This window comes from Lemur catta, chromosome X (assembly GCF_020740605.2).
Source record: "Lemur catta isolate mLemCat1 chromosome X, mLemCat1.pri, whole genome shotgun sequence".
NCBI classification, from domain to species: domain Eukaryota; kingdom Metazoa; phylum Chordata; class Mammalia; order Primates; family Lemuridae; genus Lemur; species Lemur catta.
In genome coordinates, this window is record NC_059155.1 from 13664873 (window position 1) to 13681557 (window position 16685).

A 16685-nucleotide genomic window follows, 5' to 3' on the forward strand; every position below is an offset into this window, starting at 1 on the left:
TCCCTGCTAACCTACATGTATCCAAGAGGAAAAGAACAATTGAAATTGCTATAAATATATTTTAAATTTCATTTTTTGGCTATTCTCACTACTTATTTTCTTTCTGAAGTACAAATACAAATATTTACTACATACCTAGTATTACCAGATACTTCATATACATATATGTCTCTCAATACTCATAATAAACCTACCAGGTTGGTATTATAACATAGCCATTTTACAGATGAGAAAATCAAGACTTGGCAGAAATCCAGTAGCTTTCCTCAGGTCACAAAGCTAACAATTCAGGCATCAAGGACTAGAATCCAGATATGGCTAACTCTAAAGCTTCTACTCTTTCTACAACTTCACACTACCTCTGTACTAAAAAGCAAATATCAAAAAAATTAACTAAAATTAAAGAGCAAATTATTAAAATGACTGAATCATTATAACATTCTATCTGTATTTGTGAATATTTGAAGGTCTTCATGATAAAATGAATTTTAAAAGGAAATTAAATGTCAGTTAAAACACTCAAACAAACACAAAGGTACATTCAATATGCACTCAATGAAAACTATCATAAGACATCATGCACAAAAAGACCATATAATTTCAAATCTAGGTAAAGTAGTAAGACAAAGGTTTATACTTTATAATTCACTATTTCTAAATGTTGGTAAAAATAAGACTTTTGTTTACTCAACTAGTATTTCCTGAGTCCGTGCTATGTACCAGGCATGGTTCTAGGCCTTGGGGAATATCATAGCAGCAATATTATAGCAAGGACTTTGCATTCTCATTAGGAGAGACTCACAAATATACAAGTAAATTGACAGTATGCCAGGTGGTGATAAATGCCATGGAGAAAAATGAAGCAGGGTAAGGGATGAGGGCAGGGAGAACCAGACATCAAATGCAAGCCTTTCTGTTTTACATAGGGTGTCACTGATAAGGCATCATTCGAATAGAGACCTGAAGAGAGTGAGGGAGCCAAGCTACACGGATATCTGGGAGAAGATTGCTCCAGGTAAAGAAAATGGCAAGTGCCAAGGCCATGGGGAGGGACCATGCTTGGTGTAGTCAAAGGAAAACAAGGAAGTCAGCATGGCTAAGACCAAGTGAGCAAAGGGAGGTGGGAGGAGGGGACTAGGAGAGGAGGAGAGAGGCAGGGGCAAGCAGAGCATGGTGGCATTGTAGAACATTAACTTTACTCTGAGTGAAGGACAAGTTTTGTAATGACTTTGGCTTTTACTCTAGGCAAGAAAGGTAGACATAGGAGGGCCTCTTTTCTCAGATATAAGGATTAACACTAACTTAGAGTTTAGTCATACCCTATGGGTGTGTTTGTACCTATTTTGGCTAATAGGGTAAATGTGCTGCTCTGAGCACTAATAAAACCAATCAAGAAGATGCAACAGCATGGGAGGGCACATAATTCTTAGACAATAGATACACACCTTAGATGATACATGAGGCACAGGAACATCTCAATACATAACAGATGACAAGTTTCAAATGCAGCCTTTTATAAAAATGTACTTTTAAAAGGAGCAATTACGTTTTATAACATGTATTTACAAACCTGTGAATTTAATATAGTCATCCTTTTACCACTGAAATACTTAAGAGTTGCTTCAACTGAAATCCAGTATTATGTGAAATGACTCCTAGCCACTACTATTTATTGGTGGAAAGAAATCTCCTCTTGTCCATAGCATTTTCAGGCCTGCTGAAGTCCAACCTGTGTTCTCAGTTCTACTGCCACTCCAAAGAGCTTTATTTCCAATGTCACAATGACTCTCTTTGGAGGGCTTTTGAAAAGAAATTAACATTTTAAAATATTCTCATTTTTTCTTTTAGATTCAAAGCACTTATAATTATTATTAACTATCATAAGGTAGCTTAGTTTTGGGTACTCAAAATATACCATGTGTTATAAGCTGAGATGATGCTAAAGCTTGGGTTTGGTATGGAATCGTCCACATGCTCTGTCTGAGCCCCACTGTAATCAACTGCCTTAGGTCTAGGGTACAGTCTGTGATGTAGAGCAAAACAAAGTGAATTTGTCGGAATGGGGACTGAACCCATGACCTCAGGTAGCAGTGTAACCAGCAGTGTACAGTTGTTTCCTGCTCTTCATATGCAACGCAGCTCCACTCATTTCAAGGGCTTAGAATACTTTTCCAGACCTAGCTAGGTGGCAACAAAAGGTCATCTTAGAAGAATGGTTTCGAGGTTAAAAGCAGCCTGCAAAACTTAAAAGAGATTCTCTTTTCTTCCATCTTCAGTGAAATGGCTACAGATGGAACTTTTTAAATCAGCTTCGTAGAATATATGAAGCAGTCCTGAAGGTAGCTGGGTATAGCAATAGGAAGTTGAGTCCTGGGCAATCTGTTTAATTAAGCTTCTCAAGAATTTATTTTATGGCCTTTTCTAACTTTCTCTTTCACCACTAGGAATGATATTAATACAAAAATTAGCATTTCAATGCAGAAATAAAACACATGAGGGTTCAAAATGGGGACAATAATATACTAATCTAATTTGAATGATGAGCCTATACTCTCAATATGTATATGTATAGCGTAATTTTGTGAGCTGAAGTAAAATTGTAAAATTAATAAAAATAGGTTTTTTTAGCCAGGCATGGTGGCGTGCATCTGTAGCCCCAGCTACTTGGGAGGCTGAGGCAGGAGGATCGCTTGAGCCCAGGAGTTTGAGGTTGCAGTGAGCTATGATGATGCCATTGCACTCTGGCCTGGGTGACAGAGCAAGACATTGTCTTAAAAAGAAAGAATAAAAATGAGTTTTATGAACATGAGACTGATTGTAAATCCGGACTCTATGAATCTAAACGTATTTTCTTCACTTTTAGATTTTAAACATACTGAAAAGTGTACTGCATATTTGATATTAATAATTAGAGCTTCTTTCTCAATAGAATGTTTTAAATATAGTCATGCATTGCTTAATGACAGGGCTACATTCTGAGAAATGCATTGTTAGGTGATCTGTCATATGAATATCATAGAGTGCACTTACACAAACCTAGATAGTACAGCCTACTACACACCTAGGCTATATAGTAGAGCCTATTGCTCCTAGGCTACAAACCTGTGCAGCACGTTACTATATTGAATACTGCAGGCAGCCATAACACAATAGTTAAATATTAGTGTACCTAAACATAGAAATGGTTCAGCAAAAATGCCATATTATAATCTTACGGGACCACCATTGTATATGCGGTCCATCATTAACCAAAATATCATTAGGCAGTGCATGACTGTACTGTTTTCCATCTTTAAAAATTCCTAGCACCTATGAAATTCTTATTCGAATACAATTTTTTTAAAGTTACCATTTGTCTATGTCTATTTTGTTACATAGATATAGATATATCTTATTTCTTTTGTCAACAAGAAGCAGATCAGATAATGTAGCTCTTTAGGATAAGACTTTTATGTTGAATGTCTGCTCTTTATTTAAAAAGTGAGAGAGAAATGTAAAGAAAAACCTATAAGTTGTTTCTAAGAAAAATATATTTATGATGCAAGATAAAGGGCTAACACTATGTGTTTAGCCTTTAAAGATCACCAACTGTTATCAATAATGAAAAGGAAATTTTTCCCAAGGACTAATACTTGGGATATCCACATTTGAGGCAGTTTAAAGTTTGAGGGAAGGGCAAAGATCACAGAGAGGGGCTTTGTTTCTTTTGTCTTTTAAGGAAATCTTTTAAAAAGTATTTTCATGCTGAGTGCAGTGGTTCATGCCTGTAATGCCAGAACTTTGGGAGGCTGAGGCAGAAGGATCACTTGAGCCCCGGAATTTGAAACCAGCCTGAGCAACATAGTGAGATCCCACCTCTACAAAAAATAAAAATTAAAAAAAAAATTCATCCAGTGTGGTGGCATGCCCCTGTAATGCTAGATACTAGGGAGGCTGAGGCAGGAGGATCATTGAGCCCAGGAGTTCAAGGTTGCAGTGAGCTACGATTATGCCACTGTACTCCAGCCTGGGCTAAAGAGCAAAACTCTGTCTCAGAAAGAAAGAAATAAAAGAGTATTCTCTCATGGTCATAAAATCGTAACTAAAAACTTAATATTCAATTGTGGCACCAAAACCTCAACATTCAATTATTTTAAAGTACTTAAATTCCTAACAACACTGTTCCCTTAGAAGTGGTAAAAGCATATGATTGCATGATATTCTATTCAAGTATGATTACACTGAGCTTACATTAGTATAACCATCTTATACTTCCAGAACACTAAGATACAAATCTATCCTCTTATTCATTCAAGTGCTAATGACTCAAATACTTTAGACACTTATAAGTGCACCCAATATTTATTGTGTAAACAGACAAAAGAAATATATTTTCAATGGCTATAGTATAATTTTAGGCCACATCTAATATAATAATTTCATACAATATTTGCATTCTAACTTAGCTTTATCATTTCAGTCTTTCATCTGAAAAAATGAAGACTATCTCAGGCAATAATTCTCAGGAAAGGAGGTAAATATCAGTTTACTGAACTGAAGCAAAATATGAATTTACTTTAATAGGACAGGAGGAAAGCAGAATCTCAACTATTAACTTTTAATTTTCTTCATTTGCCAAGCATCAGGGCTATAACTCAATTTAGTTCTACCTAACATTTGGTGGACTTTGTGCATGTGTGCATTAGTGCGCACACAGACACTATTGCAGAGGCTATTTTTCCCATAAGAAGTTCATTTTTCCCTTTAAAACATGTGTTACAAATTTCTCAAAATATCCAACACCTTGTATATGATTATTTTGACAATAACGATTTATATCAGCCTGAGCAAGAGCGAGACCCCGTCTCTACTAAAAATAGAAAGAAATGATATGGACAGCTAAAAATATATATATATAAAAATTAGCCAGGCATGGTGGTGCATGCCTGTAGTCCCAGCTACTCAGGAGGCTGAGGCAGGAGGATCGCTTGAGCCCAGGAGTTGGAGGTTGCTGTGCTCTAGCCAGGGTGACAGAGTGAGACTCTGCCTCAAAAAACAAACAAACAAAAAAACCAAAAAAAAATAAACAAATAACGATTTATATACATCCCTATAATTTTTGACCTTTTGGGCCAATGTAGGATAAAAACAAACCAAAAAGTGGCACAGAGTGTTTTGCTTTCACATAAAGTAAACTAGGGATGAACCAAATAAAATAATTTCATAAATTGCTTTAAATAAATTTCAGCTTTATTGCAAATATAAAGTATCTGTCCCTCTAGTATCATCTCTTCTGTCTCTAAGTGAAAAATCGCTTTCTACCTAGAACTATAATTATTATACAACTTATCTCTCTTAATATAAATGCATAAGGCAAAAATTAGACCAGATTTTCAGAATGAACTGTTTAAACATGATTAAAAGGGGGAAACAGCAGTCTCCTAAGAGCAAAAAGGTAAAGTTCACAGATAGATGTAAGAATAAGGTTAATTTCTTGTGGTTCACCTTCTCCATATCAAACTTAAGAACCAAGAGCCCTGATACTCAAAAAAGCCCATTTTTAGCTTCTCTCACACTTTTCTTTTACAGATGGGCTTTTCTCTTTTTTGCCCAAAGGCATTGTGCCTGCAGCTCTTAATCAAAGCAGCAGGGGGATTCCAACTGGAAACCCTGAAGATCTGAAAGATGTGATAAGGAATTAGAATTTGATATATTCACTACACTTAATTTCTGTGGCAGTAGGTGCTATATAAATTCAGACAATTCTCTATAGTTTAGGAGCCATTACCCATACTGGAAATGGTTCTTGCTCTTTAGTTTCTCTTTCCATATTGTGCTGGGCATTTTTTTGCCACATCTTTGCACATCAGCACAACCTTGGGATAATGAAGGAGTGCAGTAACCTAGCAGCTAAAATTAAGATTCCAGAGTTCTGCAGATATTTCACCATGCTTTCTCATGGTTAACACTGAGTAAATAGAATATGACAATCTAGGTTCCAAACTCTATCTTAAATTAAATGCTTATAAAATGTGACAAACATTTAATTTCTCATTTGGTAATTAGTACACTGAAACTATCAAATTAGGTATAAATTTTAGGGCTCAGGTCATCCTCCCTTTTGGAAAAAGTCAAGAAAATGTAGGTTGCAAGTTAAACTAGTTTTGTATTGTGTTTTTGATACATCTAACTTATTTCTCCAAAAAGCATGCTTTAGCCAGGAGTCTTGCCACAAACACTTGCCAAAAATAGCCTGGCCTTATCATCTCCGGAATGAGCTTCCATGACAATAATGTACAGTCAGAAGTGACGCATGTACAGCTTTCCTTTTCATAAGAAAAATCAATCTGGGTGATGCTACCATAAAGATTAACATCAAATGAGAGAGAGGAGGAACTTGTTTCATCTAATTATTCACAATGAGCCAACTATAGTTACATAAAATAATCAATAATAAGAATGATCACAAAGAATGATCTACCATGATGGGGGGAATATAATTGTGCTGCTTACAATGGATTTAAACTCATATTGCTTTAGAAACTTTTAAAGTCATACTGCTATAGTATGCCAGATTACAACACCAAAATATAAAAGCAAATTCAGCTTACAATGAATCTAGCCACCTAGAAGTACCCAATTTAGTTGAAAGTAATAAAGTAGGTTTGTTAGCTGTTTTCAATAACTCAAAAAATCTAATGGAAAGTGAACATTTGCAACATGCAATTGATCAATCAATCTCTCCCCTACCACACACACACAATGCTATTCATTCACACAGAACAATACAAAACTCCAAAACAAAACAAAACACATCACCTTTTATGTAGTCACACTGTTCCCTAGAAAAGATTAACCCCCTGTTGCCAGTTTCTCAGAATTAAGCAGCACAACAAGCATTCTGAACTGGCATAGTTCAGAATCAAGCTCCAGAGACTGCCAGCACCTGCATAATTATTTCACTGCTAAGAAGTCTAAGTACGACAAGGTAAACCAGAGAAAAAGAAAGATAGCCTTTTAGGTGTGGTGATAGACCAGATTCCTGTTTTGCTAAATAAGAACACACCTATTAATCACTTATGTATTCTAGAAACAAATACTGCCAACTTGAATTTAAATAAAGCAGCAGCACAATTCACTATTGCAAAAATGTGGAAACAACCCAAGTGCCCATCAATACATGAGTGAATTAATAAAATGTGGTATATGTATACTATGGAATACTATTCAATTACAAAAAACAATGGCGATCTAGCACCTCTTATATTATCCTGGATAGAGCTAGAGCCCATCTTTCGAAGTGAGATATCACAAGAATGGAAAAATAAGCACCACATGTACTCACCATCAAATTGGTATTAACTGATCAATACTAAGGTGCTCACATGGTAGTAATATTCATTGGATGTTGGTCAGGTGGGGGGCTGGGGGTAAACTCACAACTAGTGGATGTGGTGCATGCTGTATGGGGGAAAGGCACACCTCTAGCCCTGGCTTGGGAGAGGCAAAGGCATTACTTGTAACCAAAATGTTTGTACCCCCATAATATCCTGAAATAAAAAAAAGAAAGAAATAGATCTATACTTTACTGGACAATTTATGAGCTAAAATTTTAAAAAATCTTTTTTGACTGAGATGTTTATATTCATCCATATTAGTTATAATTCTCTTCTCTAGAAAAGTATGTACTTAGAAAACATACTTTTCTATAAAGGGGAAATAAATCTGTCTCTGCTTTCTAACATGTAAAAGCCATAAACACAATACTAGAAATTATCTTCTTTAGCAGAGAGTATTTCTACTTTGAAATCTTGAGCACTGATAAATATAGTAATTTGTGGACTCTGTCACCAACTTATATGGACAGATTTTGTTATCACTAATTCTGAGCTCTCCATCATGCTTCTTATTTCCTATAATCTTTCTTGCTTTTACCAGGAGCTTCCAAAGTCAGGGAAAGAATAGTCTATTTAATAATTCCATGTTATAATTCTCACAAAGTCTTCATGCTATCTACACAGAAACTATGTATTTTTACAATTGGGAAGAACTCCTCAGGCTATTTATAAGGTTTTATTTCCATCTAAAATAAATGAAAACTTTGATTAGGAGAACATACAACTTGACTGTGACAAGTATTTTAAAACAGTTATGTTTATGAATAAAAACTTAATCCAGGATAGGCATTTCATTTAAAAAGTACCTGGTCATTTTTTTAAAGAAAGGTTTTAAGGGGCCACAAACAAGTTAGACCTGCCGTCAGTACCAATCTGCGGCCTGGCCTCAGAGCTCTGCCACCACCCCTCACCACCCCCCCATGGAAAAATTGTCTTCCATGAAACTTAGGAATGGGGACCAGTGAAGGGGGGCCACACAGCAGGAGGTGAGGCAAGCAAACGAAGCTTCACCTGTATTTACAGCCACTCCCCTCCCCATTGCTTATTAGGGACAGCTGAGTTGGATCATTGTCTTCTATAAAATGGGTAACTTTTAATAGAAAGGGTACTCAAAAAGATATTTTGTACATTAACATGTTAATTGCAACATTATTCACAATAGGCAAAAGATGGAAGCCACCCACCCAAATATCCATTGATAGATGAATGGATAAACAAAATGTGGTATATATATATATACAATGGAATATTATTTAGCCTTAAAAAGGAATGAGATTCTGATATATGCTACAACACTGCATGAACCTTGAAAACATGCTAAGTGAAATGAGCTAGTAATATAATGATGAATATTGTATGATTCCACCTGATATGATGTACATAGATAAGTCAAATTCATAGAGACAGAAAGTAGAATTTATTGCCAGAGCCTGGGGGAGAGGGAATGGGGAGTTAGTGTTTAATGGGTACAGAGTTTCAGCTGGGGAAGATAAAAAAGTTTTGGAGATGGATAATGGTGACGGTTGTACAACAATGTGAATGTGCTTAAGGCCACATAACCGTACACTTAAAAATCGTTAAAATGATAAATTTTATGTTATGTATATTAATATTTTACCACAATAAAAAAGACATAGTTGAGTAACATTCTGAAAATTGAACAGTCTATCTAATTACAAGACAGTGAATAATCAGATTATTTTAATTTTTTGAAAACTATACCTGGAGTGTCTTAATTCCAGTTTATTTTTTTTTTGCTTTCTCCTTCCTTTATACCCCAACTCCCTAAGTTCATTTGATACCATTTATTCATTTTGTGAGTTTTAAGATGGGAATGGTTTTTTTTTTTGGGGGGGAGGGGAGGGGAGGAAGGCAGAAGGGCCGGGAATAGTTTTAAGATGGGAAAACCAGGCTCCAAGAATCATCAATTGTTATGTTCAAAAAAATTATATTCTTCTTGAAGTGTAGTCCATGCAGCCAAAGAATACCATTTCATACCATCAGTAGTATATTTTTGTAATAAGCATTATCCTTTTACACAATATTAATACAAGTCAATTTTCTTCTGACTAGTCTATACATCCCTGAGTAATATACTTTCTATAATGGATTTTCTGGAATTTTAAATAATGTTCCAAAGTTTTATTCTTAACTCCTAACTAAAATTTTTGAGGAATTATTGATCCATGATTTATCATATTTATAGTAACCTGCTTTCAGGTTCATTATTTTCATGACAAAGCCGCAAAACAAATTATCAGAAAATTTTATTTTGTCTTACCTTAAATGTAGCAGCTAAGAGCATGGACTTTGCCGTCATGTAGCCTGGATTTGAATCCTGGTTCTACCACTTACTAGATGTGCAAGTGAGTAAATTATTTAAATGTTCTAAATCTCAGTTTCCTCATTTTAAAAATGTGGATATTAATACCTAAAAGTTGTTGTGAGGACTATGCAGATATAGCTCCTCAGCAATGTCTGCAGGTAGTAAATTCTTAATAAATGGTAGCCATTAATAATAACAATCATAACAACGTAACATGTAGAAATGATAAGCACACTATTGGACTGAAAAAAACATTATATTGCAACTTTTAAAAAATTACTCCTTATAGTTTTTGATGCTAAAATGAATCCAGGAAAAAAGATTAATTGTATTTTGTAAGACTTCTTTTCTTTTGTTTGTCTCTTCCAAATAACTTGATTCTTAATATCATGTTTAACAAAAGAAATTAAGCCAAACAAAAATGAGAAAACCTTGTTATGTGTATGCATGTATATACACACAAACATGAGTATATACACACACACCCCCCTCTTTAATGTGCCATATACAATCTGAGGAAGTTGTATAGAAACATGAGAAAAAAGTTGAAAAGTAAACAGGAAGAGCCACAAACTACAATGAGGGTAACAAGGTATACAAATGTAGGCAAATTTCCAAGTTCAACTATTTGAACAATTCATTCAGAATCACATTATTGTCAGAAAAATATACTGTATTTCTTCTGGTCATTACTCTAGGGAGATAGATCGACAAGTCCAGAAAAGTTGGATATTCTCATTCCTTCTTCTCAATGAAGGCAAAAGTATTTGTTTTTCTTTAAACAAAACCAAGTTGCTACCACAGTTACTAGTACCTAAAGATTTCTAAAGCATATAATGTTTGATAATGTGATCTCTGTTACAATTTCATTAGAAATCACATATGGTTTCTACATTACCAACTCCTACTACCCAAATATAAAATAAAATTCTGTTTCGGAAACAGACTTGGGTTTTTAAAAATGTGTTCGTTTTCAAAACACTAATGGCACAAGACACCAGGGTGGAAGGACATAAGGATTCTGTAGTTAGATAAGTTGAAGTCTGGAAAATGCTGCATTTTTTCTCTCTCTTAGAGATTCTTAACACTATTAACAAGAAAGGTTCTGAGAAGTCCTGCAGTGAGCAGAGCTATTTACAATTTTTAACCAGTGTTTCCCAAACTTATTTGGCCACAGAATTCTTTCTTTCAGGTAATGCCAAGGAATCAACATTCCTCATAACAACTTATTTTGGAAAATGTACAATAAATTGCCATTGATTAGTTATTAAACATGTAATTTCTTTATTATTATTATTATTACAGATTTAGGGGGTACAAGTGCAGTTTTGTTATGTAGATGTATTGCACAGTGGTGAAGTCTGGGCTTTTTTCTGTAACCATCACCCAATTAGTATATGTAGTACCCATTAGGTAATTTCTCATCCCACATCCCCCTGCCACCCTCCCACCCTTTCGAGTCTCCAATGTCTATTATTCCACTCTCTATGTCCATGTGTACAATTATTTAGCTCCCACTAATAAGTGAGAACGAGGTATTTGACTTTCTTAAACACGAATTTCATATGTACCTGTCTCAAAAAGGTAGTCATTGCTAGAATTTAAGTCCTAAAATGTGCCCATTGTATTTCACATCAGAAAAAAAATCTAACATGCCTAGACTAGTATTTATACTATGGTGTATACTTAAGTTATAGTTATTTCCAGAATATGTGTTTTGACCCCCTTACAGCCTGTATGTTATTTAATCAAGTCCAAACACCCAGTTTCTACTACCTGTGAAAAGCTAAAAATAAATGTGATCCTCCAAGCCATTGCTTTTCTTTCTGGGCTTCTCTGTAAGCTGAGAAAACCCTGCAGCTGTGAGCTACTGCACACCTTCAAATATAAGAATTCAGTTACAGCATTTTATTAACTGGTGCTATGAGCCTGCATTTATGCAATTCTACAGTAAAATAATAAATATTTCTACAACATTAATCCTGAAGCAAAGTAGTCATTGATTATTACTTAATTCCCTTGACATCCCCTTAACACCTCTCTTAAGTACATAGAACAAAATACTGTAATTACTACTTTACCTATGGAGGTTGAGCAACTTGCCCCAAGTACCAATAGTCAGCAGGGACCAATTTCTTGTTGGACAGACACTGTGCATATTACAACTATAGAAACTGTATCAGATAATCACCCTAAAATATGAACAAAAACAGGAAATTCCTTTACTAATAGCTTATTATTTAAGGAATTTTCTTCTTTTGAAATAATTTTGGAACACAATTTGCTAGAAATCTAAACTTAAACCAAAAAAATCAGATGGCATGCAAGATAGCTTTTTGTGAGTTCATAAATTAAGAACAAAGTCTTAACAACCATAATGAGGCATTCATTACTTTATCCTTGTGTTAGATGAAACAAAATAAGCAAGCTACACAATTAATTCTGGGTGAAGTGTAAATGTGAACAATTATGCTGCCAGGCTATGGCATCACTTTCTTCCTAGGTTTTCCCTTCAATTTCAAAAGTACATAAAAGAGTGATGAATTATATAAGATGAAAGAGATATCAACTATTTTTAAGAAGCTTAATAGGGAGGAAACAATGACTGTTACTATAAGAAATAATATATTTTGGCAACCCATGGACATTTGTTCACTGATTTTTCAAATTATACACAATAAGCTGGCCATTGGAATAAAAAAAAAAAAAACTTCAAAACATCTATGGCAGAATACATGTAATCACAGCATTTTATATTATGATAATATATATCAATAACATTTTACCAGAGATAGGGTAAACGGTCAGAGAAAAGGAAAAACCTGACATGAAAGGAATCAAGAATGTTGACAATTCGGTAAAAGAAAAGGAGTTAAAAGTATCAGGTTCAAGTTCCATAAGTTTTTTTTCTTAATGTAAAAGCAGAGGTAACAAAAATTGGTCTTCACCTGGTAAGTGTGTACTCCCTGAGTCCTGAATGCAAATTCATGGCAGAAAAAGTACCTATGCATCCACGCAATCTTTTGTCTCGACCAATCTTCCATGTTACAAACAGTGGGCTGTAATGGAAGATAAAAATAGGGTAAATCAATCAATTCAATTTAAGCAAGTATTTACTGAATACTGACTTATATTCTGGTTAGGTGCCTGAGACCAAAAGACAGGCCCCCAAGGGGCTCAGAGGCTAGCCCAATAGGACTGCATTTAGCAAAAATTATATTACATTGTGTTGAGTGTGTTCTATATGTTAGGAACCACAGTAAATGTTTTAAGCAAATTATTTATATTAATCCTCATCAACAACTCTAGGAGGCTGATACTAATATTCCTATTTACAGATGAGGTAGTCCCACAGTTGAAACATAATGAAGTAGGTACTCGAACCTGCGCAATCTTGACTATAGAGCCTTAACCATCATGGCTGACTGCCTGCCTGATTCCTCATTTAAACCTCAAGTTACTGATTTGTAAACCTAATTTAGAAAATCAGGGGAAACAATCAACAAGTTCAATAAATACTTCCTGAAAATATAGGGGCTATGTACTGTGAAAGGTGCTACAAGAATGCCTAAAACACTGGCTCTCCACTAAGAGGTAGGCATGTTCACAGCTAACTAATACAAGGCAAAAGGAAATAAGTACTATAAACTATGTCCAAAATGCCATTAATTAAGCTACTGGGATAGAAGAAAATTTCATCAAGCTTGATAATCTTTAGCTTGGTCTAGAAAAATGAGTAGGATTCAGAAAGGTGAAGGATAACAGCAAACATTAACAAAATAATACTCTGAAACCAGAAAATTTATTTTTAGATGAAAGTGTTACCTATAAATACAATCTCTCAAGCATCAAAGAGCAAAGTATCAATTATAATAAAATGGCATCAAGAATAATGTGGTTTTAGATGAAGTTTAATACAGTAGATGTTTGGATTCTGCAGCAAACCAATGACAGCCTCAATTAATGGTTAAGTCTAAAAACAATTATGTTCTAATTAGAAGCAACTTTGTACGTCAGTTTTGTGAAATAAAATAATTTACTCATTTTAGGATATTTTGTAAAAAGATAAATAACCTACAGTTGGAGATGGTCTGTGTTAATATGAGTATTCATAGTAATACTGGTATAATACATTTCTGCTTTCTAAAAATTTAAATTTTAGGCGGACATACCATATGTTACTTTTCTTCTAATACACTAGTGAGTTGGAGAACAGTCTGTCTTTAAAATACTTTCTAGTGAGTCACCAGCAGTTGGATGAAAAGTTATCCCATTCAAGCATTTCAATCACCCATTTCAAACATTTAAATTATGCTGAGTTCTGACAGCCACAATGGCAGATAGGTTCCCAAATAAATAATGTATACAAACCAGAGAGCAAAACTAAGAGTTACCTTCTTCCAAGAGCCAAATGTCCAGTAACATTCAAAAAGATGACTGAAGTATAAGGTCAAGTTACTGTCAACATTAGCATTCAAGTAAGGGATGACCTACACTAAAGGTGCTAAAATAAAAATCAAATGGCCAGGTTTTCTGCTTTCTATATCATATGTACTAAACATAACTTGAGATAAAATTCCAATGCTCCATTTGGAAATTTTCCTCTAATTGCTCTTGACTAACAGTTGATCAGGAAGACAAGGATTAGATGGGATTATTTTCTCACCAATTCTTTCATTACTCATACAAATACTAGTATCTTAAAATTTACACCCTATCTTGAAAGATGAATTTCACCTTCTCATTTTTCACTTTCTAAGTTGATAGAGTCAACGTCAGAAATCATTTTTATGGACAGTAAGATATCAGTCCTCTCCTATAACAATGGGTATACAAAGTATCTCCATGTAAGATAGGTCCTTTGGCAGCTTCAGAATGAAATGAATCATACTATATGTAATAACGTGTCTTTAAAATACCATGATGGCTTCTTAATAACACAGAACTAACTATGTTGTATATTCCCTTCTTCAGTGACTTCAGTGAGAAACCTAACAGTGTGAGTGAATTCATTCCCTATCAAAAACACTGGAAAGTCATTTAAAAGTACTTTACCTTCAATTCTCTTATTTATCCCACTAAAATATATACATGCATCATTCTTACTATAATATAACCTTATCTGATCAATTAAACATTCAAAATTTAAAGAATGCACAGAAAAAGAACACAAACTAAACACTATACTATGAAATATGTTGGGGGCCATTCAAACACATGGTGGGGGAAATGATAGACAGTTTCTTATGATGCTGTGCTATCACTGATGAAGGAATGATTGATTCAGAGCTTAAGGTGCTAGAAAACAAGCTTCATTTTGCAAGGCAGCCTGGGGAGCAAAGGTGTGCCACAATAAGCAAGGAGATGGAGATGTAAAAGTACACAGCACGTTCAGGGAACAGGAAGTAGTCTTAACAGTCTTGATAACCTGCTATGGTCTCTTCCAGATGCACCATTCTTTGAATTTTGGGCACTGCTGAATATGTGTTCTCAAGAGCCTTCATAAGAGGTAGAGCAGATGCAGAATCATCTATACTCTCCCTATTACTTACCTGCTTCAGGCAACATCCACTTTGGGGGTTGGGATTGCGGGAAAGTATCTGTGTCAAAGATGGGAGGGAGTGCTACTAGACAACCCCACTGTGTTTAGGACAGATGCCTGAAGATGGAAGAAATCAAACTTTTAGTAGACAGAATAAAACTATTCCTTAAAAACCTGGGACTCTAATTTCTCATTTACAAATGCTCATCCAACATCTTTTATAAAGAACATGTATGTGGAATTAAAAACAACCAAAATACCTAAAAGCAACATTTAATGGGGAAAAGAACCGCGGAAGTTAAGCATTTTAAAGTAGATTGAAACGTATTATAATAAACATTGATTGGGGGGTGAGGGGGTGGCAAGGGCAATATACGTAACCTAAACTTTTGTACCCCCATAATATGCTAAAATAAATAAATAAAATTAAATAGTAATAAACATCACTGAGCAGGAGAGATTGCATCTTGTGTGTGATAACCACTTTGTACAGGGAAACAACTACAGGAACATTCAATACATATTATCTAAAAATAGCAACAAATTTTTTTTTCTTCACACACAGAGAGAAGAAATAGGCAATTTCATTCTTAAATGTGCTATTAAAACATGTATGAGTTCCCAAAAGGATGTAAGACATCAGCATAATCAGAGACAGATCAAAGTAGAAAAAGGGTTTTGAGCCTGTTGAGAGGAGATGCTCAATGACAAGGAAATACGGAGAACAGTTCATAGTAAGACGAAGACTGAATGTTTTGGGGAAATGCTTTTGCCATATGGTTAGAGGCCACCTACATAATATTGAAAAAATACTACAAACTAGACAGGGGCTCAAAGTGAGATGAAATATTAATGGAAATGTTTATCTGAGGGTAACCAGACATAGCTTTTTAAGGAATTTTCCTACTTCTGAACATTTTGTACCACTATGTTCCGAAAAACCTTTAGAGAAAAGCAAACTCTCCATTTTTTCCAAGTCTGTAGACAGAAACAGGAAGTAACCACCTAATCTAGGTGAATCCTCCCTGCCAACTGGCAGCCAATACTGTCAGGTCAATAGTAGCTCTCAAGGAAATATAGTTGCATAGAATAGGCAAAAGTACAAAAAGCAATGTAAATCTAAATAGGACACTCCCATCTATTGATGTGATCCAGAACAGATTAGAAATATGTTTGTGGGAGTTGGGTACAACTAGATGATACAATGAAAAGGGTATCTTTACTTAACGATATTTTACCTTAAATCCTATCTCTCCTGCCATACCAAGGCAAAAACAGAAGTTAAAAAAATAGCATTGACCACTGCAAGCCTCCACTCTGCCAACTCACTCTTCTTTAGAATAAGATTTATAGGTGGCAACATTAACAAAATAATATCAACCCCTACCAATATAATAAGAATTTACTGTGACAGGGATACTCAAGGTTATTTATACTACAG

The 16685-nt window shown here is 34.8% G+C and overlaps 1 protein-coding gene across 1 annotated transcript in view; it reads right to left on the reverse strand.

The window, feature by feature from the left end:
* The window catches only part of AMMECR1 (AMMECR nuclear protein 1), a 111453-nt gene that overhangs the window by 46917 nt on the left and 47851 nt on the right, over positions 1-16685 (reverse strand). Inside the window, exon 2 of the mRNA XM_045538924.1 lies at positions 12651-12761. Coding sequence (XP_045394880.1) covers positions 12651-12761 — 111 coding nt within the window. The remainder of the gene's footprint in view (positions 1-12650; positions 12762-16685) is intronic.